We start from the raw sequence: 24,985 nt of genomic DNA, 5'->3' as shown, positions 1-24,985 counted from the left end.
AACCAGAGGCGAAGCACCCTCATGTATTTTACCATATATATCAGTGGGCACATTAGAGAAAACACCTACCCTGCTCTCTGTTTCATTCTTCACTGCTCAGCCTGCTTGTTATCAGCCCCCACTAAGCATTCAGTCTGGCTTTGCTCAGGAATCATTACAACCGAGTCTGTCTTCTCTGATGTTGTTTCAAGCCCAAGTCTGCCACCTTGTGGCTCTGCTTTCCTGTTCTGTATATTCACAGCATCACAGAGAGCTGTTATGAGCTGCTGGTGCCGAGGAATGAGCTATGGTATATTGAAAAATGTTTTTTTTATCTATATTTGTGAGTCATAAGAGGTTTTTAGAAATGATGATTTCATTTTGCACACAGCCCACTAAATAATATGCTTTTCTGATGAACTGTGTTTTGCATGGAGTTTTAGTAAAAAAAACAAAAAAAAAACAAAACACAAAAAATTGAACCAGAGCAGTGAAAATACCAGGTATAGTATTTATTTTGTAAAATCTATCGGGGGATATGTTTATTTTGTGCCAAAGCGTTCATCTCTGGTTTCTTTTAAGGATAACGATTGTTCAATGCACATATGAGGCTTGATTCACAAAGCAGTGCTAACGGTTAGCACACCTGTGAAAACCCCCTTAGCACGTCTAAACGAGCTTTTCGCGCGCAAAACATTATGCACGTAAAATTTTACGCGCGTCCTGCACAGAGCGCAGGGGCTCCGCGCGAAGTGCCTATTAAAGCCTATGGGACTTTGCGCGTGCATAGGACTTTGTGCGCGGTACTTAGTGCGCGATCTGATTGAGAAAACCGGTGCTAACCTACTTAGCACCCTGGTTAGCGCGCCTAAAGACTTTAGACGTGCTAAGTAGGTTAGCACCGCATAGTGAATCAAGCCCATTGTGTTCATTACCAGCACAGCACCAAGGAAAAGCTCAAAAGAGGGATGGAGGGCCCCTAATGGGCCCCTCGTGTCCAGGGGCCCCGGTGTGGTTGCAACCTCTGAACCCGCTATTGCTACACCACTAGCCTGCCTGCGCAAGCGCACTAGCGGCTTTTCGCTCCGGCGGAAGTAGCCAACCTGTTTGAGTCCGTTTTACTGCATAGTCACAGACAGCTTGCACCTGTGCAGCAGAGGGGACCCTATTGGGCTCTCCCATTTCCACCAGAGCCCAAGAGGAAAGCTAATACTGCGCATGCACACAACCCTAACAAACCCTTGTCGCAGGTCTTTCGGGGGTCCAACCGCTGGAAGGAGAGGAGGGGGGGGGGAAGAGGCTTCCGTCTCCTGAGGTAAGTACCCCCAAGGGGCACATTTTTTTCACTTCAGGGTCATTTTAAGTTTGACAAAACCCTTCAGGCTATCTACATTTGCTTTGAGAAGTGTCGGGATCCGATGTGACGCAGCATAAATGTAGTTCTTAAGGTGGCCACTAACAGTCCAATTTCTAGTGAAAAATCGTGCAAGCGATCAGGAATTCGGATCGGACGAAAAATCTTTCACCACATCATCAATGAACCAATCTTTGCTTCCTGTCTATCACAACCAAAAAGAAAATCCAAATTTTGGTTTGACAAAAATCCAATTGGTCGACAGTTTTTAGAATCATTTGTAATCGATTGTGCCCATCAACTGAGATTATTTACAACCAATCCGATCAAAATTTCTGATCGCGTGATCGTTTTTTGCTAGAAATTGGATCGTTAGTGAACACTTTTAGTCTTGCTTCTAACTCGAGTGTATTTTGTTCTTGCAGTTCTCAACAAATTTATTCCTTCAGCAAATGCTGAACTCTTACATGAACAGTAACACAAACAACAGCGACGACCAGAAGGCCAAAGTCAGCGGTGTCACCTCTGCATGGAATTCTATTATGACTGCGGTAATTATTTATGACATTCTGTTATATCTAATCTAATCCCTACCATAGTCATAGTCTAATGTCCTACCATATTATTATTATGTATTTATATAGCACTGACATCTTCTGCAGCACATTACACAGTACATAGCCATGTCACTGACTGTCCTCAGAGGAGCTCACAATCTAATCCTACCATAGTCATAGTCTAATGTCCTACCATATTATTATTATGTATTATATAGCACTGACATCTTCTGCAGCACATTACACAGTACATAGCCATGTCACTGACTGTCCTCAGAGGAGCTCACAATCTAATCCTACCATAGTCATAGTCTAATGTCCTACCATATTATTATTATGTATTTATATAGCACTGACATCTTCTGCAGCACTTTACAGAGTACATAGCCATGTCACTGACTGTCCTCAGAGGCGTTCACAATCTAATCTCTACCTTAGTCATAGTCTAATTTCCTACCATATGATTATTATGTATTTATATAGCACTGACATCTCCTGCAGCCAGGGCAGGGCTGAGGCAGAGGCAAGAGAGGCTCCAGCCTCAGGGCGCAGTGTAGGAGGGGGCGCACAACTCACTCAGCTATTATTCTCCTATTGTGTTTGAAACAGAGAGAAATAAGAAAAGGGCATGCATGGCAGTGACTGCAAGCCAGATAACTAGAGATTAAGGTGTTGGGGGGCCCTGGGGCGCCTCTTAGTCTAATAGCAATTAGTGTGACGGCTGGGGTGGGAGGGATGGAGGGGCGCACTTTGGTGTCTCAGCCTTGGGTGCTGGAGGACCTTGTCCCGGCTCTGCCTGCAGCACTTTACAGAGTACATAGTCATGTCACTGACTGTCCTCAAAGGAGCTCACAATCTAATCCCTACCATAGTCATAGTCTAATGTCCTACCATATTATTACTGTATTATGTATTTTTATATCACTGACATATTATTGTTGTTTTTATTATTACCATTATTATCATTGTGTACTAGAAGGTACTGAAATCTTCTGCAGCACTTTACAGGGGACATAGTCACGTCACTGGCTTTCCTCAGAGGGGCTCACATTTAATTAGGGATGCTCATTCGGATTCCACGGAAATGTAATTTCCGAAATTCCGATCGGAAATTGCATTTCCGCATCGGAATGCGGAAATCGGTAATGCAAGTGTGTTAGGCGGATTTCCGCCGGAAATCGCGGAAATTTCCGCCGGAAATCGCGGAAATTCCACCCGACTTTAACATCGATTTTCTCAAAAACTATAAGGTCTTTTTGAAAACTTTTTTTTGCATCTTGTTCAGGAGATTCTGCTTAATAAACCCTGAAAATTTGGTGTTTCTAGGATTCAAGGGGGATTTGCTATTAACTGCTAAAGTCGGCGGATTTTTACTGTAATGTAAAATGCAGAAAATCCGCATCTGCCTATTTTCTGCATTTACATTACAGTAAAAATCCGCCGACTTTAGCGGTTAATAGCAAAGCCCCCGTAAGTCCTAGAAACACCAAATTTTCAGGGTTTATTAAGCAGGATCTCCTGAACAAGATGCAAAAAAAAGTTTTCAAAAAGACCTTATAGTTTTTGAGAAAATCGATGTTAAAGTCGGGCGGAATTTCCGCGATTTCCGGCGGAAATTCCGCATTGGAATGCGGGAATTGGTAGCGGAAAGCGGAATCGGTATTTGGCAATGTCGGAATGCGGATTTACCGCGGAATCGGAAATTGGCATTTCCGACCATCCCTACATTTAATCCCTAAATATTCTAATATCTCTACCATAATATTATGTATTATGTATCTATATAGTTTTGAAATCTTGTGCAGCACTTTACAGAATACATAGTCATGTCACTGACGGTCCGCAGAGGGGCTCACAATCTAAAACAAGCAAAAGTTTTTTTACACTTGCGCTCAACAGTATAGTGTTGGCCCTTTAAATGTACCCTCGGTGCAGCTCTCTTGTGCTGGATGGAGCCAGTCACTAGTAAAAACAAAAGGGTGAGGGGAGACAGAGAGCGCTCCGATGGTGCATTACCACAAATATGTATTTTACACACGCAACAATTAATGCACTTACACTTTGTATAGTAATACTGCGCCTTGCATAGCCCGTCAGTTGGTCGCCTCAGTCTAATCCAGCCTGGCCAGGGCTGGAGGTGTGGATGGAATCACACAGGGGCGTCCTTCTGCGGGAAACGGTGCGCAGTGACTGCTGTCTGACGTCACTACCGGTTTCGGCGTAAGTCCACGCCTTCCTCAGGTCAGACAGCAGTCACTGCGCACCGTTTCCCGCAGAAGGACGCCCCTGTGTGATTCCATCCACACCTCCAGCCCTGGCTAGGCTGGATTAGACTGAGGCGACCAACTGACGGGCTATGCAAGGCGCAGTATTACTATACAAAGTGTAAGTGCATTAATTGTTGCGTGTGTAAAATACATATTTGTGGTAATGCACCATCGGAGCGCTCTCTGTCTCCCCTCACGCTCACAATCTAATCTCTGCCATAGTCATAGTGTAATGTCCCACCATATTATTATTATGTATTTACAGTGGGTTGCAAAAGTATTCGGCCCCCTTGAAGTTTTCCACATTTTGTCACATTACTGCCACAAACATGCATCAATTTTATTGGAATTCCACATGAAAGACCAATACAAAGTGGTGTACACATGAGAAGTGGATCGAAAATCATACATCATTCCAAACATTTTTTAAAATTAAATAACTGCAAAGTGGGGTGTGCGTAATTATTCGGTTCCCTGAGTCAATACTTTGTAGAACCACCTTTCGCTGCAATTACAGCTGCCAGTCTTTTAGGATATGTCTCTACCAGCTTTGCACATCTAGAGACTGAAATCCTTGCCCATTCTTCTTTGCAAAACAGCTCCAGCTCAGTCAGATTAGATGGACAGCGTTTGTGAACAGCAGTTTTCAGATCTTGCCACAGATTCTCGATTGGATTTAGACCTGGACTTTGATTGGGCCATTCTAACACATAGATATGTTTTGTTTTAAACCATTCAGTAAGGAGTTCAAGGCAAGACTCCCTAACACTGCATGGTGGCCTCCTGAGTGCGTCCCAGTGGCTGCAGCTCTTGAGCGCTTTGAGTCCGAAAGGAGAAAAGCGCTATACAAATGTTTGGATTATTATCGGATTATTATTGTTGCCCTGGCTTTATGTTTAGGGTCATTGTCCTGCTGGAAGGTGAACCTCCGCCCCAGTCTCAAGTCTTTTGCAGTCTCCAAGAGGTTTTCTTCCAAGTTAGCCCTGTATTTGGCTCCATCCATCTTCCCATCAACTCTGACCAGCTTCCCTGTCCCTGCTGAAGAGAAGCACCCCCAGAGCATGATGCTGCCACCACCATATTTGACAGTGGGGATGGTGTGTTCTGAGTGATGTGCAGTGTTAGTTTTCCGCCACACATAGCGTTTTGCATTTTGGCCAAAAAGTTCCGTTTTGGTCTCATCTGACCAGAGCACCTTCTTCCACATGGTTGCTGTGTCCCCCACATGGCTTGTGGCAAACTGCAAACGGGACTTCTTATGCTTTTCTGTTAACAATGGCTTTCTTCTTGTCACTCTTCCATAAAGGCCAACTTTGTACAGTGCATGACTAATAGTTGTCCTATGGACAGATTCCCCCACCTGAGTTGTAGATCTCTGCAGCTCATCCAAAGTCACCATGAGCCTCTTCACTGCATTTCTGATCAGCGCTCTCCTTGTTCGGCCTGTGAGTTTAGGTGGATGGCCTTGTCTTGGTAGGTTTACAGTTGTGCCATACTCCTTCCATTTCGGAATGATCGCTTGAACAGTGCTCCGTGGGATGTTCAAGGCTTTGGAATTCTTTTTGTAGCCTAAGCCTGCTTTAAATTTCTCAATAACTTTACCCCTGACCTGTCTTGTGTGTTCTTTGGACTTCACGGTGTTGTTGCTCCCAATATTCTCTTAGACAACCTCTGAGGCCCTCACAGAGCAGTTGTATTTGTACTGACATTAGATTACACACAGGTGTACACTATTTAGTCATTAGCACTCATCAGGCAATGTTTATAGGCAACTAACTGCACTCAGATCAAAGGGGGCCGAATAATTATGCACACCCCACTTTGCAGTTATTTATTTGTAAAAAAAATGTTTGGAATCATGTATGATTTGCGTTCCACTTCTCACATGTACACCACTTTGTGTTGGTCTTTCATGTGGAATTCCAATAGAATTGATTCATGTTTGTGGCAGTAATGTGACAAAATGTGGAAAACTTCAAGGGGGCCGAATACTTTTGCAACCCACTGTATACAGCACTGGCATCTTCTGCAGCACATTACAGAGTACATAGTCATGTCACTGACTGTCCTCAGAGGAGCTCACAATTAGGTTAGCTTGTTAGCAATATTTCCTCTGAGATATTTATTTATTAGACAGTTATCTGGTGTAATTCAGGGTTGCCTGGACATCTGTAAGCGTATCTTGGATGGAATCTGCTAGAAATATTTTCCCGAGGACCAAAGAATATATTTTATGTGATTTATAACTATGAGACTTGTGTGTCAAGTGAAAATTAGGAAGGGTTAAAAATGAAAAAAAAAGTGTATTTTCTGCATTAATGCCTAATTTTCCCTGTAAAATAACTATAAAATACAATTATTTTTGGGGGAAAACTTTTACCCAAAGAAAGCCTAGATTGTCCTGAAAAAAGACTAAATATATATCACTGAGATTGTATAGATAATGAAAAAGTGACTGATGTATCAATAGCGACACAGCTGAAATGCGAAACTCGTCAGGAACCCGGCTAAAGCCTTTTCTAAACACCCCCCCCCCCCCCCATCTCCATAATTTGACCTCTCAGCTGTATCAGCTCAGGAATTTCCTCTGCAGAGCAGCTATCTTCTAAACACAGGATGTTACTAATATGTCTGCTTCCATGAAAGCAGGAAGTAGACACACTGCAGATTTATTGAGTATTTGTAACAGCTGTAACAAAGAAATTTTGTTCTTTGAGGAGAAAATTGTATTGTATGTACCTAGCATAACAAATACTTCCTCTCTGCATTTTACAGAAGCAGTGTTGCGGTATGAACGGCCCTCAGGATTGGCAGATTTACGACTCAGCGTTCCGCATGTATAATCCTGACCCCACCTACCCGTGGCCTTATAAGTGCTGTAACCCGGCCGTCACCAACGTCAGCGGGTGCAAACTGGGTGCCCCTGGATACCTGTATATTGCAGTAAGGAAGCCTTCATGTGCGAGATCTGCCTTTATTTTTATGCATAAAGTATGCAAATAAGGGGGGAGGCGGCACATCCTGCCACAAGAGTGAATAGACCAATTAATAAGGAGGGAGGTGGCACATCCTGCCACAAAAGTAAATAGACCAATGAATAAGGGGGGAGGCGACACATCCTGCCACAAGAGTGAATAGACCAATGAATAAGGGGGGAGGTGGCACATCCTGCCACAAGAGAGAATGGACCAATGAATAAGGGGGAGGCGGCACATCCTGCCACAAGACTAAATGGACCAATGAATAAAGGTGGGAGGTGGTACATCCTGCCACAAGAGTGAATGGACCAATGAGAAAGGGGGGAGGTGGCACATCCTGCCACAAGAGTGAATGGACCAATGAATAAGGGGGAGGCGGCACATCCTGCCACAAGAGTGAACGGACCAATGAATAAAGGGGAGGTGGCACATCCTGCCATAAGAGTGAATAGACCAATAGGGATGGTCAGAAAATAACGATTTCCGATATCTGAAAATGACGATTGCCGATACCGCAGCATACCGACGGTAATCCAATTTCCAACTTTCCAAACTTCTACACTGTTCCTCTAATTGGCTAAATACTTCATACTCGGAAGCATTGGACCAATCAGAGAACGCTGAATTTTTCCACGGAAATCAGAAATCGGATTGCTGTGGTAATTATAGACCAATCACAAGATTCGATACTACCAAATATTTTTTGAGTCTTCTGATTGGTGTAACATTTCTGTGGTTTTCTGATTTTCACAGCAAATCACCACATTCTCCGATTGGTCCAGTAATAAGGAGTATTTCCGATTTTGTAAATTACAGAAATTTGGAAATAATAGGTAGTACTGGGCCAATTGGAGAATGTGGTGATTTGCCGCTAATATCGGAAAATCGTGGACATTTTCTGGCTGATGAAAAGACTTGAAAATTAATGGGTAGCGTCCGAGTCTTATTATTGGTGTATAATTACCGCAGCAATTTAATTTCTGCTGAAAAATTCTGCATTCTCTTATTGGTCCCAGGCCCGGATTTTACACTCTCATCAGGACTCTGCATAGGGAGGGAGGTACTTGGGTAGGGAAGTGAGTCGCCTTTCCATCATCAGACGCCTGTAGGCATGTGCCTACAGTGGCTTATGCTTAATCTGGCCCTGGTTCGTCCAGTGCTTCCGCGTCCTGTGATTTAGATACAATTACGGAGTTGCTGTAAATCTGATTAGCGAATGGTGGTAACAGAGTTCCGATCGGAAAGTTCCAGCGGAAATTTTCATTCCGACAGAAATTTCCGACCATCCGTATGGACCAATGAGAGGTGGGGAAAGGGAATGTGCGGATGACAAGGTTCCTTATCACGAGTCTTGTGGCAGGGAACGGATATCCTCTTGCCTTGTTCCATGCAAAATATAATCCTGACATTTCCACTGTTTTTTAGGGTTGTTCCACTGGGATTTTGGGCGCGCTGAACCGCCTTGCCTTTGCTGTTGCCTGGTTCGGGTTCGCTATTCTGTGCTGGACAGTAAGTCGGACATTAAAGAGGAACTGCAGTGAAAATAGCATAACGAAAAACAAGTGCTTACTTTTTACAGTAATTATTTATAAACGATTTCATACCTCCCAACTTTTTGAGATAAGAAAGAGGGACACTTACTCTCACACACCTCTAACCACACCCCTAGTCACGCATACCATAAAGATTTCATAAGAATAATATGTTGTTTGATACTAGACAATTGTAAAGAGGCGCCCTAGTCGTAGATAAAAGCATCTAAAAACAGTTTAAAATTGACAAAAACGTGAGGTAGCTTACCTCAATGACGACAAATATTTGTAATAATTTAGCCAAGGGAGCCTGTCTTGGCTCCCTTGGCTAAATAATTCATTTAGCTTGGCACTTGTATTGGCCTGAGGAAGTGGGCTTGGACCCGCGAAACGCGTTGCCTGTGCTATAATAAATCTTTTGTTTATTACAAAGATTTGTCGTCATTGAGGTAAGCTACCTCGCGTTTTTGTCAATTTTAAACTGTTTTTAGATGCTTTTATCTACGATTAGGGCGCCTCTTTACAATTGTCTAGTGCATTTTGTACCCCCATACGTGTCCCGTTTGAGGGGTGGAGACAGACCACGCGTGGTGGTGTACACCACGGTGGACACCAGTCCCCCTTTTTTCCCAGGAGTGCGACCGCATCCAGGTCCTCGGTGACCTCCCCGAGTGGAGTCGGGTTTGTTGTCTCCACTTGCTTCCTGCGGTCGGTTGCCCCTCTGCAACCTACCTTTGTGAGTAGATTTTCACTTACTACAATTACCCGATTGTATTGACTAGAGTTGGGCCGAACCTCCGATTTTAGGTTCGTGAACCGGGTTCGCGAACTTCCGCGGAAGGTTCGGTTCGCGTTAAAGTTCGCGAACAGCAATAGACTTCAATGGGGATGCGAACTTTGAAAAAAAAAATTTATGCTGGCCACAAAAGTGATGGAAAAGATGTTTCAAGGGGTCTAACACCTGGAGGGGGGCATGGCGGAGTGGGATACACGCCAAAAGTCCCCGGGAAAAATCTGGATTTGACGCAAAGCAGCGTTTTAAGGGCAGAAATCATACTGAATGTTAAATGACAGGTCTAAAGTGCTTTCAAACATCTTGCATGTGTATACATCAATCAGGTAGTGTAATTAAGGTACTGCTTCACACTGACACACCAAACTGTTCACTGAACAGAACAGGTATGCAGTGGCGGGTTTACTGAACAGAACAGGTATGCAGTGGCGGGTTCACTGAACAGAACAGGTATGCAGTGGCAGGTTCACTGAACAGAACAGGTATGCAGTGGCGGGTTCACTGAACAGAACAGGTATGCAGTGGCGGGTTCACTGAACAGAACAGGTATACAGTGGCGGGTTCACTGAACAGAACAGGTATGCAGTGGCGGGTTCACTGAACAGAACAGGTATACAGTGGCGGGTTCACTGAACAGAACAGGTATGCAGTGGCGGGTTCACTGAACAGAACAGGTATACAGTGGCGGGTTCACTGAACAGAACAGGTATGCAGTGGCGGGTTCACTGAACAGAACAGGTATGCAGTGGCGGGTTCACTGAACAGAACAGGTATGCAGTGGCGGGTTCACTAAACAGAACAGGTATACAGTGGCGGGTTCACTGAACAGAACAGGTATACAGTGGCGGGTTCACTGAACAGAACAGGTATGCAGTGGCGGGTTCACTGAACAGAACAGGTATACAGTGGCGGGTTCACTGAACAGTACAGGTATGCAGTGGCAGGTTCACTGAACAGGTATGCAGTGGTGGGTTCACAGTACAGGTATGCAGTGGTGGGTTCACAGAACAGGTATGCAGTGGTGGGTTCACAGAACAGGTATGCAGTGGTGGGTTCACAGAACAGGTATGCAGTGGTGGGTTCACAGAACAGGTATGCAGTGGTGGGTTCACAGTACAGGTATGCAGTGGTGGGTTCACAGAACAGGTATGCAGTGGTGGGTTCACAGAACAGGTATGCAGTGGTGGGTTCACAGTACAGGTATGCAGTGGTGGGTTCACAGTACAGGTATGCAGTGGTGGGTTCACAGTACAGGTATGCAGTGGTGGGTTCACAGAACAGGTATGCAGTGGTGGGTTCACAGAACAGGCATGCAGTGGTGGGTTCACAGAACAGGTATGCAGTGGTGGGTTCACAGAACAGGTATGCAGCCAGGGACAAGCTAAGCCTAACTAATCTTTCCCTATGAGAGAATGTGCAGCAGCTCGCCCTACTCTCACTAATGCAGGCACACGAGTGACCGTAATGGTCGCCGCTGCCTGCCTTTTAGTAGGGGGGAGTGGCTCCAGGGGCTAGTGTAGCCTAATTGGCTACACTGTGCCTGCTGACTGTGATGTAGAGGGTCAAAGTTGACCCTCCATGGTGCATTATGGGGCGAACCGAACTTCCGCAAAGGTTCGCCTGCGGGACGCGAACGCGAACCACGGAAGTTCGCATGGAACCGTTCGCAGGCGAACCGTTTGGCCCAACTCTAGTATTGACGTACTGCACCATTGGGCTCCCCGTTTTTGTTCCCTGTGTCCTTTTTCAGAAGGTGTCCTGACACCCACTACCCACTTCATGTTGTTTGATAATTCATATCATGCTGATCCTTTCTATCCTGGTTCATTTTCCTTCATATTAACATTTGAAAATAAGAAATATATCAATTCAAAGGATGGGAATAAAGTTTGGAGTCAATTAAGCACATGTTTCAGTATAAAATTACATATATTTCCACAGATCGGTACATGAGTCCTAAAAGAGGGACACATGAGGAATAAAGAGGGACAGGGTTCCCAAAGAGGGACAGTTGGGAGCTATGATATTGATTTTGTCAATGTTTGCCCATTGTAAAATCTTTTCTCTCCCTGATTTACATTCTGACATTTATCACATGGTGACATTTTTACTGCTGGCAGGCAGAGATGCTCATCACGAGTAATCAGAAGTAACCACCAGTGGTTACTTGTCATGATTCAAATGAAGATCAATTGCTGCAGGTGCACGGTGGAGATATAAGGTGTTAATTACCTATAATTCCGCCGTCCGTCCTGTGTTCCCAATGGGTTGCACGCATCCTATTGGTCATGTTCCAAGCCTCGCTACCGTCACTTCCTTCTTCAAGCCGGAAGGAGGAAGTGTGCCAGTGAGAGGCTTGGAACGCGACCAATAGGACTCGTGCAGCCTCTTTGGAATGCAGGGCGGACCGAGGAATTATAGGTAATTAACACCTTATATCGCCGCCGCACACCTGCAGCAATTGATCTTCACTTGAATCATGACGTGTAACCACTGGTGGTTACTCGTGATTACTCGTGATGAGCATCCCTGCTGGCAGGTGATCTCTGTGGAAGGAGATGATGCATTTTTAGCAGTTGGAAACAGCTGTTATTTCCCACAATGCAAGAAGGCTCCCACAGTGTGATGGCAGTACTCTGGTGCTGACATCACACTATGGGAGGGGTTTCACCACAATATCAGCCATACAGAGACCCCTGATGAACCGTTTGAGAAAAGGTAAAGATTTCTCATGGGAAAGGGAGTATCAGCTACTGATTGGAATCCTTGGTTACTGTTTCTCTTTAAAGGAAACCTAAAGTGAGTCAAATTATTTAAAACTAGCTAATGACCCGGCGTTGCCCGGGTATGTATTTGGCTGCTGTTGGCTCTGCCCACTTTTGGAGTCCTTGGCATCAATAACGGCCCCTAAACTATGTTCTGGGATGCAATCCACAGCTTCAGTGAAAGCTGTTTGCAAATAGGAGTGATAGATTTGAATCTAGAGCCAACGGTAGCTTTTGCTATGTTCATTTGTATTTTCCCAGTGAAATGAAACAAATCTGATTGGCTGTTTGTGGCTCTGGCCCTCTCCAGCATTTGAACCCCAGTCACCCAATGACCAACTGTAATGGGTTTGAGGCATTTGCTATTAACAGTGTAAAAATGGCAGCAATTTAAATATTCACCTTGAAAATGAATAGGTGAATTTTGATTGGCTATTATGGGCTCCACCCACTTCCCTGAATATTAATCTCAGTCACTCAGTGACCATCTGGGCAAAGTTTGAGAACCCTGCCATTAACAGTGTAAGAAGGCCTGCAGTTTATATTTTTTGAGCTATAAGTATGTGAGCTTTGGGTCCTTAGCATCAATAATTTGTATATTCCTAGTGAGATGAAACAAAATCTGATTGGCTGTTTGTGGCTCCGCCCCTTTTCTGAATTTGAACTCCAGTGACCCAAAAATCCAACTGTACCAGGCTTGAGGCTTGTGCCATTAACAGTGCAAAAATGGGAGCAATTTTAATATTCCATATAAAAAATTACTCAGAAAAGGGAGGCCTAAATTTGAATAAGGGAAATAAGCTTTAGTAATATTTAGTGATCAAGCATATAAAGCCAACTTTCCATGCAATTTTAATATTCCCCTTCAAAAAATCAACAGGTGAATATTGATTGGCTTTTTTAGGCTCCACCCACTTTCCTGAATATTAATCCCAGTCACCCAGTAACCAGCTGTGCAAAGTTTGAGAACCCTGCCATTAACAGTGAAGTAGGGCTGAAGATTTCATTTTCCCAGGGAAATCTGTTTTGACTCCAACTCCACCCAGTTTTTGTAACCTGGACACACAGTCACTCATTGACCAAGTTTGTGAGCTTTCGGATTCCTGGCATAAAAATTGCGTGAATGGAAGCAGTTTATCCAGCAAAGAAATCTGATTGGCTGTTTGTGGCTCCGCCCCTTTAGTGAATTTGAACCCCAGTTACTTAATGACCGACTGTAGCAGGTTTGAGGCCTCTGCCATTAACAGTGTAATAATGGCAGCAGTTTCAATATTCCCCTTGAAAATCAATGGGTGAATTTTGTTTGGCCCAGTTTTCTGAATATTAATCCCAGCCACCCAACTGTGTCAAGTTTGAGGACCCTGCCATTAACAGTGTAAGAATGACTGCAGTTTATATTTTCCCAGGTAAAAAGTTAGTTGTTTTTGGCTCCGGACACTATTTCTAACCTTGCCATACAGTCACTCAATGACCAAGTTTATGAGCTTTGGGGTCCTTGGCATCAATAAGTTACATTTTCCCACTGAAATTATACAAATCTGATTGGCTGTTTGTGGCCCGTCCCCTTTTCATAATTTAAACCCCAGTCTCCCAGTGACTGACTGTACCAGATTTGAGGCCTTTGCCAAAGAAAATGAATAGGTGAATTTTGATTGGCTGTTGTAGGCTACACCCACTTTCCTGAATATTAATCCCAGACATCCAGTGACCAACTGTGTCAAGTTTGAGAACCCTGCCAAAAACAGAATGGCTGAAATCAATCTAACAAATCTGATTGGCTGTTTGTGGCTCCATCCCCTTTAGTGAATTTGGACTCCAGTCACCCAATGACTGACTGTATCAGGTTTGAGGCCCCTGCTGAGGCTGCCATTAACAGTGTAAGAATGGTAGCAATGTAAATATTCCCCTTGAAAATCAATTAGTGAATTTTGATTGGCCACATTTCTGAATATTAATCCCAGTCCCTGCCATTAACAGTGTAAGAATGGTTGCAGTTTATATTTTCCCATGCAAAAAATGTGTTGTTTTTGGCTCGCCCATTATTTCTAACCTTGACATACAGTCACTCAATGACCAAGTTTATCAGCTTTGGGGTCCTTTGCATCAATAGGTTGCATTGAAATTAAACAAATCTGATTGGCTGTGTGTAGCTCTGCCCCCTTTCTGAATTTGAACCCCAGTCACCCAGTGACCAACTGTACCAGGTTTGAGGCATCTGCTATTAACAGTGTAAGAATGGCAGTAATTTAAATAATCCTTTTGAAAATCAACAGGTGAATTTTTATTGGCTGTTGTAGGTTCCACTCATTTTCCTGAATATTAATCCCAGTCACCCAGTGACCAACTGGGCAAAGTTTGAGAACCCTCATAAACCGTGTAAGAAGGGTTGCAGTTTATATTTTCCCAGTGAAATTTGGATTTGCCTCCGCCCACTTTTTGTAACCTTGACACACAGTCACTCAATGACCAAGTATGTGAGCTTTCAGGTTCCTGGCATCAGAAATGTGTGAACGGAAGCAGTGTTTCCACCAAGGAAATCTGATTGGCTGTTTGTGGCTCGGCCCCTATAGTGAATTTGAACCCCAGTCACCTAATGACCGACTGTAGCAAATTTGAAGCCTCTGCTGCCATTAACAGTGTAAGAATGGCAGCAGTTTAAATGTTCCCCTTGAAAATCAATAGGTGGATTTTGATTAGCTGTTGTAGGCTCCACCCACTTTCCTGAATCTTAATCTTATTCACACAGTGACCAAGTGTGGCAAGTTTGAAAACCCTGCGATTAACAGTGTAAGAATGGCTGCAGTTTACAGTTTCCCATTTATATATCCGATTTTATATATATATAGATAATGGCCGAAAACGGTGAAATAATACATTTTTCCATTTTTTTATTATCCCTGTTAAAACGCAGTTAGAAAAACACAGTTAGAATAAAATAATTCTTAGCAAAAAGTACCCCCTAAATAAACCCTAATTGGTGGCGAAAAAAAACCAAGATATAGATTGTGTTGTTGTTGTGATAAGTAGTAATAAAGTTATAGGCGAATGAATGGAAGGAGCGCTGACAGGTGAAAATTGCTCTGGGAAAAACCCTTCGAGGTGAAGCGGTTAAACTTGACAATTTCTCACGATAGTGGTCCTTTAACTAATTAGCATCTGGTGTGAGATAAGTGCATTGCTTTTGACCTCAGTTGGCAGAACTCGTTGTGCTGTACAATCTTGGAATGCTTTGATCTCTCTCTACTAGCAGAAAATATAGAATCTGAAAGCAGAAGTCCTCTGTTATTGTCTCACACTGCCCCCTAGTGACAAGTGGCCATAAATACACATTACAGCAGTACTAAATCACTATTCTCTTTTCTGTTTTTAGTTCTTTGTGCTCCTTGGGACCATGCTGTTCTGGGTTCGAATTGAATATTAAGCCCTCTGACCAGCTCTGCTCTCCTGCAAGGTGTGAAAGAACGACCATCGGCTGACCAACCTGGAAGAACTCCATTATATGCCCCTGAGACCCAGAACCCTCCTCCCCTGTCTAATGGAATCGTGACCAAGGACCCTTATTTATTTGATAATGGGTAGTACAATTTAACCTACGCTCCCCATCACATGACCCAGACTTCGGCCCATTCACACTCATTGGAATTTGCGTGCGTCACGCAGGCTTTGCGTTTTTGCATTCGTCCTACATCTAATGTATTTCAATGGCATTGCATCAAAATTGCGTTTTCGTGTAAGTTTTGACATCCGATTTTTCTGCATTTTCAAATCGTGCTGCAGTGTTGCATTTTTTGTTTCATGTGCAAATCACATTTATTGTAAGTCAGTGGAAATTCAGAAAAATCGCATCCTGTCTGTGAAAATCGCATACGAATTTGAAGTTAATTATATACAGTTTCATTTACATTAACGTTAATGGTATGCGCAGAAAATTCCCATTCTGACACATCACATACAAAACATGCACCAGAAAAAAAAGAAAACCCCGAAACGAAAGGTCGCAAAACGCAGAATTGCAAACCCAGAAAAAAAAAAACGCAGGAAAGCCTCTTAGCAACCTAGGTTAGCATCTGATATCAGGGATGAGCAGAAACTACGCTAGTGCGAATTTACGCATCGTAGTTCGCATCTACGCATTTTAGTTCGTAGGGGAAGTTTCAAAACTACACTTACGAATTTACGCGTAGCGAAGTACTGCAACGCGTAGCTTACGCCCACTATGCGTAGTTAACATGTGTATTGTGTAGTCAACTACGAATGCGTTACTCGCGTCTAATTTTCCACGTGCGATTGTATGCTTAAAAATGTACGCATTGGAAAGGGGAATGTACGCATAGAAGAGTTCCCGGTATACGCATTTAACGAGGCATTAATGCGTAAAATTTTCTGCATACACGCATAAGCATCCGCACACACTACGCTTCGCACTACACGTAATTGTGTATTATAACGCGTAGTCTACAAAATACATATGAAGCGAATATTTGACTTCAAAGCCGTAGTTTGGCGAAGCGTAATTGCGTAAAACTATTGCGTAGTTTCAGCGTAGCGAAGTTGGCTGCCTACGACCATCCCTGTCTGATATGACCCACGTGAGAACTACCCTTAGTAGCGTACCAGCCCACGGTTGCTCCATCACTTATGATTAGGGATGCTTGGCAATTGGCCAATGCAAATCGGCAGGAAGTGAATCTGATTGGCCCCATTTTCGGCTGCCTACAATTTGCATCAAACCTGCATGCTAGCGGGGGGGGGGGGGGGGGGCATCTCTGCTTATGACGCCTCCACGCAAATCAGGATCATCCACCAGGCACCCTAGGTAGGTGCTTGGGGCCTAGTGGGTGTCAACGGGCTTACCCTGCCCCCTTCTCTGACCTCTCTGCACTTCAACTTACCCAAAAAGCAACAAGAGGGCCCAAAATGTACTACTTTGCCTAGGTATCCATCACTGCCTCCAGATGCCCCAGGGCATTCTGGGGATGCTGAGTGCATCCAATCACAATTCACCTACTGCCGCTGTTCAGTGATGAAAGCTGATTTGATTGGTCGATATGATTCACTGCATTTTGCACCCTATGAAATGAAGGTTTTTTTTTTTTTAAATAAAGTTACTTATTGTATCGTCTGTGTCCTATTTACTTTGTTTTCTTTTTTTTTCATAGAAGATTCAGGCTAAATTCACAGTGGCACGTTGCGGAACTGCGTTATAAAGTCTTATAACGCAGCTTACAGCACTGCAATGATAATCCTATGGGCCGTTCACAGTGCCACGTTAGCGGTCAGGGGCATAACGCGAATTAAAGAAAACCTGTAATAAAGAAAAAGTCCCCTGGGGGGTACTTACCTAGGGAGGGGGAAGCCTCTGGATCCTATATCGGCTTCCCCTGTTCTTCTCTGTCCCTCTGTTGTCCAGCTGCAGCCCCCCGAAGTGCGGCAATGTAAATATTTACCTTCCGGGATCCAGCGCAGGCGTGCTATCGGATCTCCCTTCGGGTTAAGGCAGAAATAGCTGAACCAGATCGATGCGCTCTAGTCCTTTTGTGCCTGGGCAGTAGAGCGGATACGATCGGATTCGGCTATTTCCGCCTTACTCGAAGGAAGGGCCGCTACTGCACCTGCGTTGGATCCCGGCAAGGTAAAAAAGTCAACGCTTATTGGGGTAACATTGGGGGAGGATTCGGGGGAGCCAGCACTGGATTGCCTGCAGCTACAGGGATGGGGAAGCCTCATTGGGACCCTGAGCCTTCCCCCTCCCGAGGTGAGTACCCCCTAGGGGATGTTTTTTTTAGTTCAGGTTTTCTTTAATAGGCCTCCCCCCCCCCCTGCAAAAAATAGAATGGGGTCCCCCTGGTCTCCAAACCACATAAAGGGTCACATGATCCGGAGACGGCATGTGGCAGCAGAGAATGCTATGCGGCTTGGAACCCACTAGAAAGCGCAAAGCGCTATCGCAATCGCTAGTGATTTGTGATAGCATTTTGCAGCCGATTTTTGGAGCGATTTCCCTGCTCCTATGCAATACAAAAATGCTGCTCCCAAAATGCGGCAAAGTCCCGTGATTTCCTTAATCGTAATCGCTCTAGTGGAATCTGTCCCATCTATTTACATTGACAGAGCATTTAGGGAAATCGCTAGCGATAGAAAGCGCTCCCTAAATGCTAAAAAAAACCAAAAACGCTCTAGTGGGTTCCAGGCCTGAAGCAGCGTCTGGAAGCAGGAAAAAATTACAGATGCTCGCGCTACCCTGCATGGCGGGAGGAGGTGGCAAGGGCAGTTTTTGCGTGTGAACAGAAAGGTCTTTTTTACTAATTGGCTGCACTTGCATTGCAACTTGTAGCGTTATGGTACCGCAATGCTGCAGTGTGCTACCTTTAAACGCACACGTTACCAGGTACAGGGAAGCATACTTTTCATTGCGTGTATGCTTTACTGTACCTACTGTATGCGACGGTAACGCAACAATAACGTGCGTTACCACCTTTTTTCGTATTGTAATGCTGCATTGTGACGCATCACAACGCAACGTCCCACTGTGAATCTAGCCTAAAGGGGGACAAATGTGTGCTATGGAGCTGTGCTTATTGGCCTGTGACAGTATAGTAGATTTTCTATACTATTGCATATTAATCTGTACTCTAAAATTCTTACAATAAAAAGCATACCATTCTATTCATTATGTTCTCCTGGGCCTCTCTGTGCTCTTTCTGCCACTCCCTGCTGCAATTCTGGCTTGTAATTGCCATTTTTATGCAGTGTTTACAAACAAACGACATGGCTCCTAACAGCACGTGATAGGCTGAGAGTAGCTCAGTGTGTGAGTCATACAGAGCTTGGAGGGGGCCTGGAGATGGTGTGTGTATAGCTTCTATCCTATCACAAGTAGACCAGCACATTCCAGCCCGAGTGCCTGAGCCCGACAGTGCTGACAGAGGAAAGAAGATTAGATCATATAACAGAGATAACACAGACACTGTGCAACTAGGAAAGGCTGCAGTAAGCCAGCGCACATTAGAACAGGTATAGGAACTTATAGGATAGAAGAAATAAGGCTGAACATTTTGTTATAGAGTCTCTTTAAAGGATACCCGAGGTGACATGTGACATGATGAGATAGACATGTGTATGTACAGTGCCTAGCACACTAATAACTAGGCTGTGTTCCTTTTTTTCTTTCTCTGCCTGAAAGAGTTAAATATCAGGTATGTAAGTGGCTGACTCAGTCCTGACTCAGACAGGAAGTGACTACAGTGTGACCCTCACTGATAATAAATTCCAACTATAAAACCCTTTACTAGCAGAAAATGGCTTCTAAGAGCAGGAAAGAGATAAAAAGGGTCAATCTTTCATAGATTTTAGCTCTGGCATACTTCAATGAATGTGTCATTGAGCAAAAACAATAAAACAGTTAAAACTTAAAAAGTAGATTTAAACATAAAATAAAGCTGTGGAATACCTTTAAAAGTCATTTTTAGGAGACGGAAGATAGATACAATTGTTTATTTCATTCGTTTATCTTTGCTTCGGGTGTCCTTTAAGCTACATACTCACCTCTAGGGATGATCAATGATATGCAAATATTTCCGAGTTTATGCAAATTTGTATGTAAATATATGCAGCTTGAAAATGGACCAAAGAAGTCCCACCCAGGTTTAAATTGATTGGTCCAATTTCAAGTTGCATATATTTGCATACAAATTTGCATACACTCAGAAATATTTGCATCTCATTGATAATCCCTACTCACCTCGTGACCCAGGAAGATGGATCCCAGCGACTTCCCACGACGACAAGCAATTAATCTAAGTCCCCGTGTGAAAGAACGCTGCCGTCTACGAGAAGGTGCCGTCATTCACAAAACCCGATAGTTACACGTCCATGCATTGCTTCCTCTTTGCGTAGTAATACTACGCATAGGGAAGTTTTGCGCGAAGACATCTTGTGGCCAAAAAGTAAGATTACATCTAAAAACATTTTTTAAAATAAGAGACCTATTTTTACATTTTAAATGAACCCCATACCTCTCACACTCCCCAACAGTTACCCTAAAACATTTTTTGTGGAAAAAAAAGTTAAATAAATAAACAATTTACAATAAAAAAAAAAGTCATAAACAGTTACCTTACAGACTGAACTTTTTTAATATGCATGTCAAGAGGGTATATTACTCTTACTTTGTAAATTATGGGCTTGTAATGGGATTGGGATTGACGCAAAACTGAAAAAAATGCACCTTCATTTCCAATAAAATATTGGCGCCATACATTGTACTAGGGAAAAATTTTAAACGTCGCAATAACTGGGACAAATGGCCAAATAAAATGTGTGGGTTTTAATTATGGTAGCATGCAGTGATGATCAAATCCGATCCGGGAGACATCCGGATAGTTGCTATCCGGATATCTCTCAGTAAAGCTGTGCGGGGGGGGGTGTCATTCTTACATAAATGACGTCTTCTTTGGTCCGTACGCGTCGCCTCCCAAGCGCCGTCTTCAACCCGGAAGGAGAAAGTGTTTGTAGTTTGTAGTTACGTGAACGGCGCATGCGGCGCTTGGAGCGCATTGTGAGAGGCGACGCGTATAGACCAAAGAAGACGTCATTTAGGTAAGACTTACTTATACGCCGGGTATCATTGATGCTGGGTGATACCCTCTATCCTGTTACCGTCTCTCAGATCTTGCTGCTGAGGACTGTAGTGAAGAGGCACAGGCACATATGTGTGAGATCTGAGAGGCAGAGAGGGAGGTAAATAGGATACAAGGGTGGGCCAGAGGGGTGAAAGAGGCGTATTTTATGGGCACAGCGCGATCTATTCTTCCATACCGCTCTGATAAACAGGGAGACAAGGAGAGCTAACCAATCCACTTAGGTAGAGTGACCAGACGTCCCGGATTGCCCGGGGCGCGTCCCGGATTCGGGGTCCGCTGTCCCAGGCTGCATGAGGTCCCGGGAAACGTCCCGCTTTCAGCAGCGGGACGTCCCGGCCTCGGGACTCTGGCCACTCTATCCTTATGAACTGGCAGCGACGTCTATAGACGCCGTGCCAGTTCATTGCCCGCAGCCCCGCTCCAGCCTCCTCTTCCGGTGTCTGTTCCGACACCGGCAGGCGAGCAGGGCTACGGCAAGATGGCTGCCGGAGCCCTGTACTGGAGACTATTTGTGTCTCCAGTACAGGGCTTCGGGCGCCATCTTGCCGTAGCCCTGCTCTGCCTGTCAGTGCGGGAGACTTCGGAAGGATCGTCCAGGGGAGATACGCGCCAGAGGAGTCTTCTGCCAGGTGAGTAAATGATTTTTTTCCAGGTGAACTTTGCCCGCAGTGCATTTATTTTCTGGTGACATGTTTGCCCAGAGTGCGTTTATTTTCTGGCGACATGTTTGCCCGGAGTGCGTTTATTTTCTGGCGACATGTTTGCCCGCAGTGCGTTTATTTTCTGGTGACATTTGCCCGCAGTGCGTTTATTTTCTGGTGACATTTGCCCGCAGTGCGTTTATTTTCTGGTGACATTTGCCCGCAGTGCGTTTATTTTCTGGCGACATGTTTGCCCGGAGTGCGTTTATTTTCTGGCGACATGTTTGCCCGGAGTGCGTTTATTTTCTGGCGACATGTTTGCCCGCAGTGCGTTTATTTTCTGGTGACATTTGCCCGCAGTGCGTTTATTTTCTGGTGACGTGTGCCCGCAGTGTGTTTATTTTCTGGTTACATGTTTGCCCACAATGTGTTTATTTTCTGGTGACATGTGTGCCCGCAGTGCGTTAATTTTCTGGTGATATGTGTGCCCGCAGTGCGTTTATTTTCTGGTGACATGTGTGCCTGCAGTGCGTTTATTTTCTGGTGACATGTTTGCCCGCAGTGCATTTATTTTGTGGTGACGTGTGCCCGCAGTGCGTTTATTTTCTGGCGACATGTTTGGCCGCAGTGCGTTTATTTTCTGGTGACGTTTGTCCGCAGTGCGTTTATTTTCTGGTGACGTGTGCCCGCAGTGCGTTTATTTTCTGGTGACGTGTGCCCGCAGTGTGTTTATTTTCTGGTGACATGTTTGCCCACAATGTGTTTATTTTCTGGTGACGTGTGCCCGCAGTGCGTTAATTTTCTGGTGATATGTGTGCCCGCAGTGCGTTTATTTTCTGGTGACATGTGTGCCCGCAGTGTGTTTATTTTCTGGTGACGTGTGCCCAGGGCCGGGCCGAGGCATAGGCTGGAGAGGCTCCAGCCTCAGGGCGCAGTGTAGGAGGGGGCGCATAATTCATTCAGCTGTCATTCCTAATTGTGTTTGAAGCGGAAATAAATAAGAAAAGGGGATACATAGCAGTGACTGCAAGCCAGATAACTAGAGATTAAGGTGTTGGGACATTGTGGGCCCTGTGGCCCTCTTAGGCAAATAGCAATTAGTGTGTGACAGCTGGGGTGGGAGGGATGGAGGGGCGCACTTTGGTGTCTCAGCCTTGGGTGCTGGAGGACCTTGTCCCAGCTCTGCGTGTGCCCGCAGTGCGTTTATTTTCTGGTGACATGTTTGCCCGCAGTGCGTTTATTTTCTGGTGACATGTGTGCCCGCAGTGCGTTTATTTTCTGGTGAAATGTTTGCCCGCAGTGCGTTTATTTTCTGGTGACGTGTGCCCGCAGTGCGTTTATTTTGTGCTGACATGTTTGCCCGCAGTGCGTTTATTTTGTGCTGACATGTTTGCTCGCAGTGCGTTTATTTTGTGCTGACATGTTTTCCCGCAGCGCGTTTATTTTGTGCTGACATGTTTGCCCGCAGTGCGTTTATTTTGTACTGACGTTGCCCACAGCGCGTTTATTTTGTGCTGACATGTTGCCCACAGCGCGTTTATTTTGTGCTGACATGTTTGCCCGCAGTGCGTTTATTTTGTACTGACGTTGCCCACGGTGCGTTTATTTTGTACTGACATGTTGCCCACATTGCATTTATTTTGTACTGACAAGTTGCCCACATTGCATTTATTTTGTACTGACATGTTGCCCACAGTGCGTTTATTTTGTGCTGACATGTTGCCCACAATGCGTTTATTTTGTGCTGACATGTTGCCCATTGCATTTATTTTGTGCTGAAATTTTGCCCACATTGCGTTTATTTTCTGGTGTCTGGGGTAACTGTTGCTGCATTTATTATTTAATGGTCATAGTAGGCTATGTTTGCTGCTTTGGGGTTACGGTATACTATTAAATAGCATCACACAGTTTCTGCACACCCATGATGCGAATCCTCGTCTGACCACATCATGGTGTAAACACTGCTTTCTTATGCCTCACTGTTACATCATTATGTTAGCTCCGCCCATACAATGTCATGGCCACACCCATTTTTCGTCCCCCCATGCACCGGGTAGTCTTATACGGTGAGTATATCACAAACGCTATATTTTTACTGAAAAAGTTGGGGGGTCGTCTTATACACCCAGTCGTCTTATACGCCGGAATATACGGTAATAGTAAATGCTTGGAAATTGTTTAAAACCAATTATCATGTACTACGATCAAATATATATTTGTCAAGGGGTACTTGTGATAATACATGGCAAGGAAATGAACAGCGCTACTTAAAAACAGACAAGTGCCTACCTGCAAAAGAGTGCAAGCACCATCTTGTGACAAAAAAGCAAACTGCAACCTGCCAATAACAACCAGAGAAAACAGGAACATTAGAATGTGGGACACTAGGAGGGGTGCATGATTAGAGGATAAAAGGGGTGTGCCGTGCGCTGTGATGATCTGTTAGGCTGTATCGGTTGCCGCCACATCAGAAGGGTCAGGGTCCGCTATACACGTACTAGATACTTGGTAGAGGTGGTCTCTATAGCGGCTCCTCAGCCAAGTCCGAACGGTTTAGAATAGGTTCCCAGTGAGAGTTGCATTATGTTTCCTGTAAAGGCTGGTTCACACTATGAGCATTTTGAGTCTATCTTTAAATCGCTAGCATTTCTGAAAGTGCTGTACACGTGCTTGTGTAATGAAATCCTAGTGAGTGTTCTCACATGATGAGCGATGAGCTTTTTTACCAAACACAAATGCAGATCCTGCAACATTTTCTAGGCAATTGCGCATCAACGCAAGGTATAGGAAAAATAGCAGATTGCTTAAAAGCGATTTGAGCCGTGATTTTGTGACATTCATTTCTAGTTCAGAGTGCACTTCCTGTTTGTCTGCACAAACAAAATCGCAAAAGTAAAACGCATACAAAATCACTTGCAAAAAAAAAAGCAACTCACTCTAAAAATGCCAGGAATTGCTTAACAAAATCATTAACAAAAACGCTTAGTGCTTGTAGTGTGAACTACTAGACAGCAGGATTGCAATGGAACAGGAAATCAGCGTGTTATCCGCACATTGCGTCGCATACTGTAAAGCATACAGTCAAAGAAAACTATGCTTCACTGTACTGTTAATGCACAGTGCGCTGTCATTCCTCACTCTGTCAGACCACACTGCAAGGACCGTACTGTGAACGCTGAATTGCTTTTGTATTGCAATGTGACTGTCCACATTATAATGCAGACATTAAAGGATACCTGAAGTGACATGTGACATGATGAGATAGACATGTGTATGTACAGTGCCTAGCACACAAATAACTATGCTGTGTTCCTATTTTTCTTTCTCTGCTTGAAAGAGTTAAATATCAGGTATGTAAGTGGCTGACTCAGTCCTGACTCAGACAGGAAGTGACTACAGTGTGACCCTCACTGATAAGAAATTCCAACTATAAAACACTTTCCTAGCAGAAAATGGCTTCTGAGAGCAGGAAAGGGA

At 44.3% G+C, this 24,985-nt stretch overlaps 1 protein-coding gene across 1 annotated transcript in view; it reads left to right on the top strand.

The window, feature by feature from the left end:
- Positions 1-16,978, top strand: part of LOC137545120 (uroplakin-1b-like) — a 52,501-nt gene extending 35,523 nt beyond the window's left edge. The window contains exons 5-8 of the mRNA XM_068266230.1: positions 1,759-1,884; positions 6,933-7,100; positions 8,561-8,644; positions 15,596-16,978. Of these exons, the coding sequence (XP_068122331.1) occupies positions 1,759-1,884; positions 6,933-7,100; positions 8,561-8,644; positions 15,596-15,646 (429 nt within the window). The 3' untranslated portion in view covers positions 15,647-16,978. The remainder of the gene's footprint in view (positions 1-1,758; positions 1,885-6,932; positions 7,101-8,560; positions 8,645-15,595) is intronic.
- The last annotated feature ends 8,007 nt before the right edge of the window (positions 16,979-24,985 follow it).

The sequence above is a fragment of the Hyperolius riggenbachi genome, chromosome 2 (assembly GCF_040937935.1).
Source record: "Hyperolius riggenbachi isolate aHypRig1 chromosome 2, aHypRig1.pri, whole genome shotgun sequence".
Taxonomy (NCBI): Eukaryota; Metazoa; Chordata; class Amphibia; order Anura; family Hyperoliidae; genus Hyperolius; species Hyperolius riggenbachi.
Note: the sequence above shows the minus strand (reverse complement) of the source record. Positions and strands in the feature narration are given on the sequence as shown.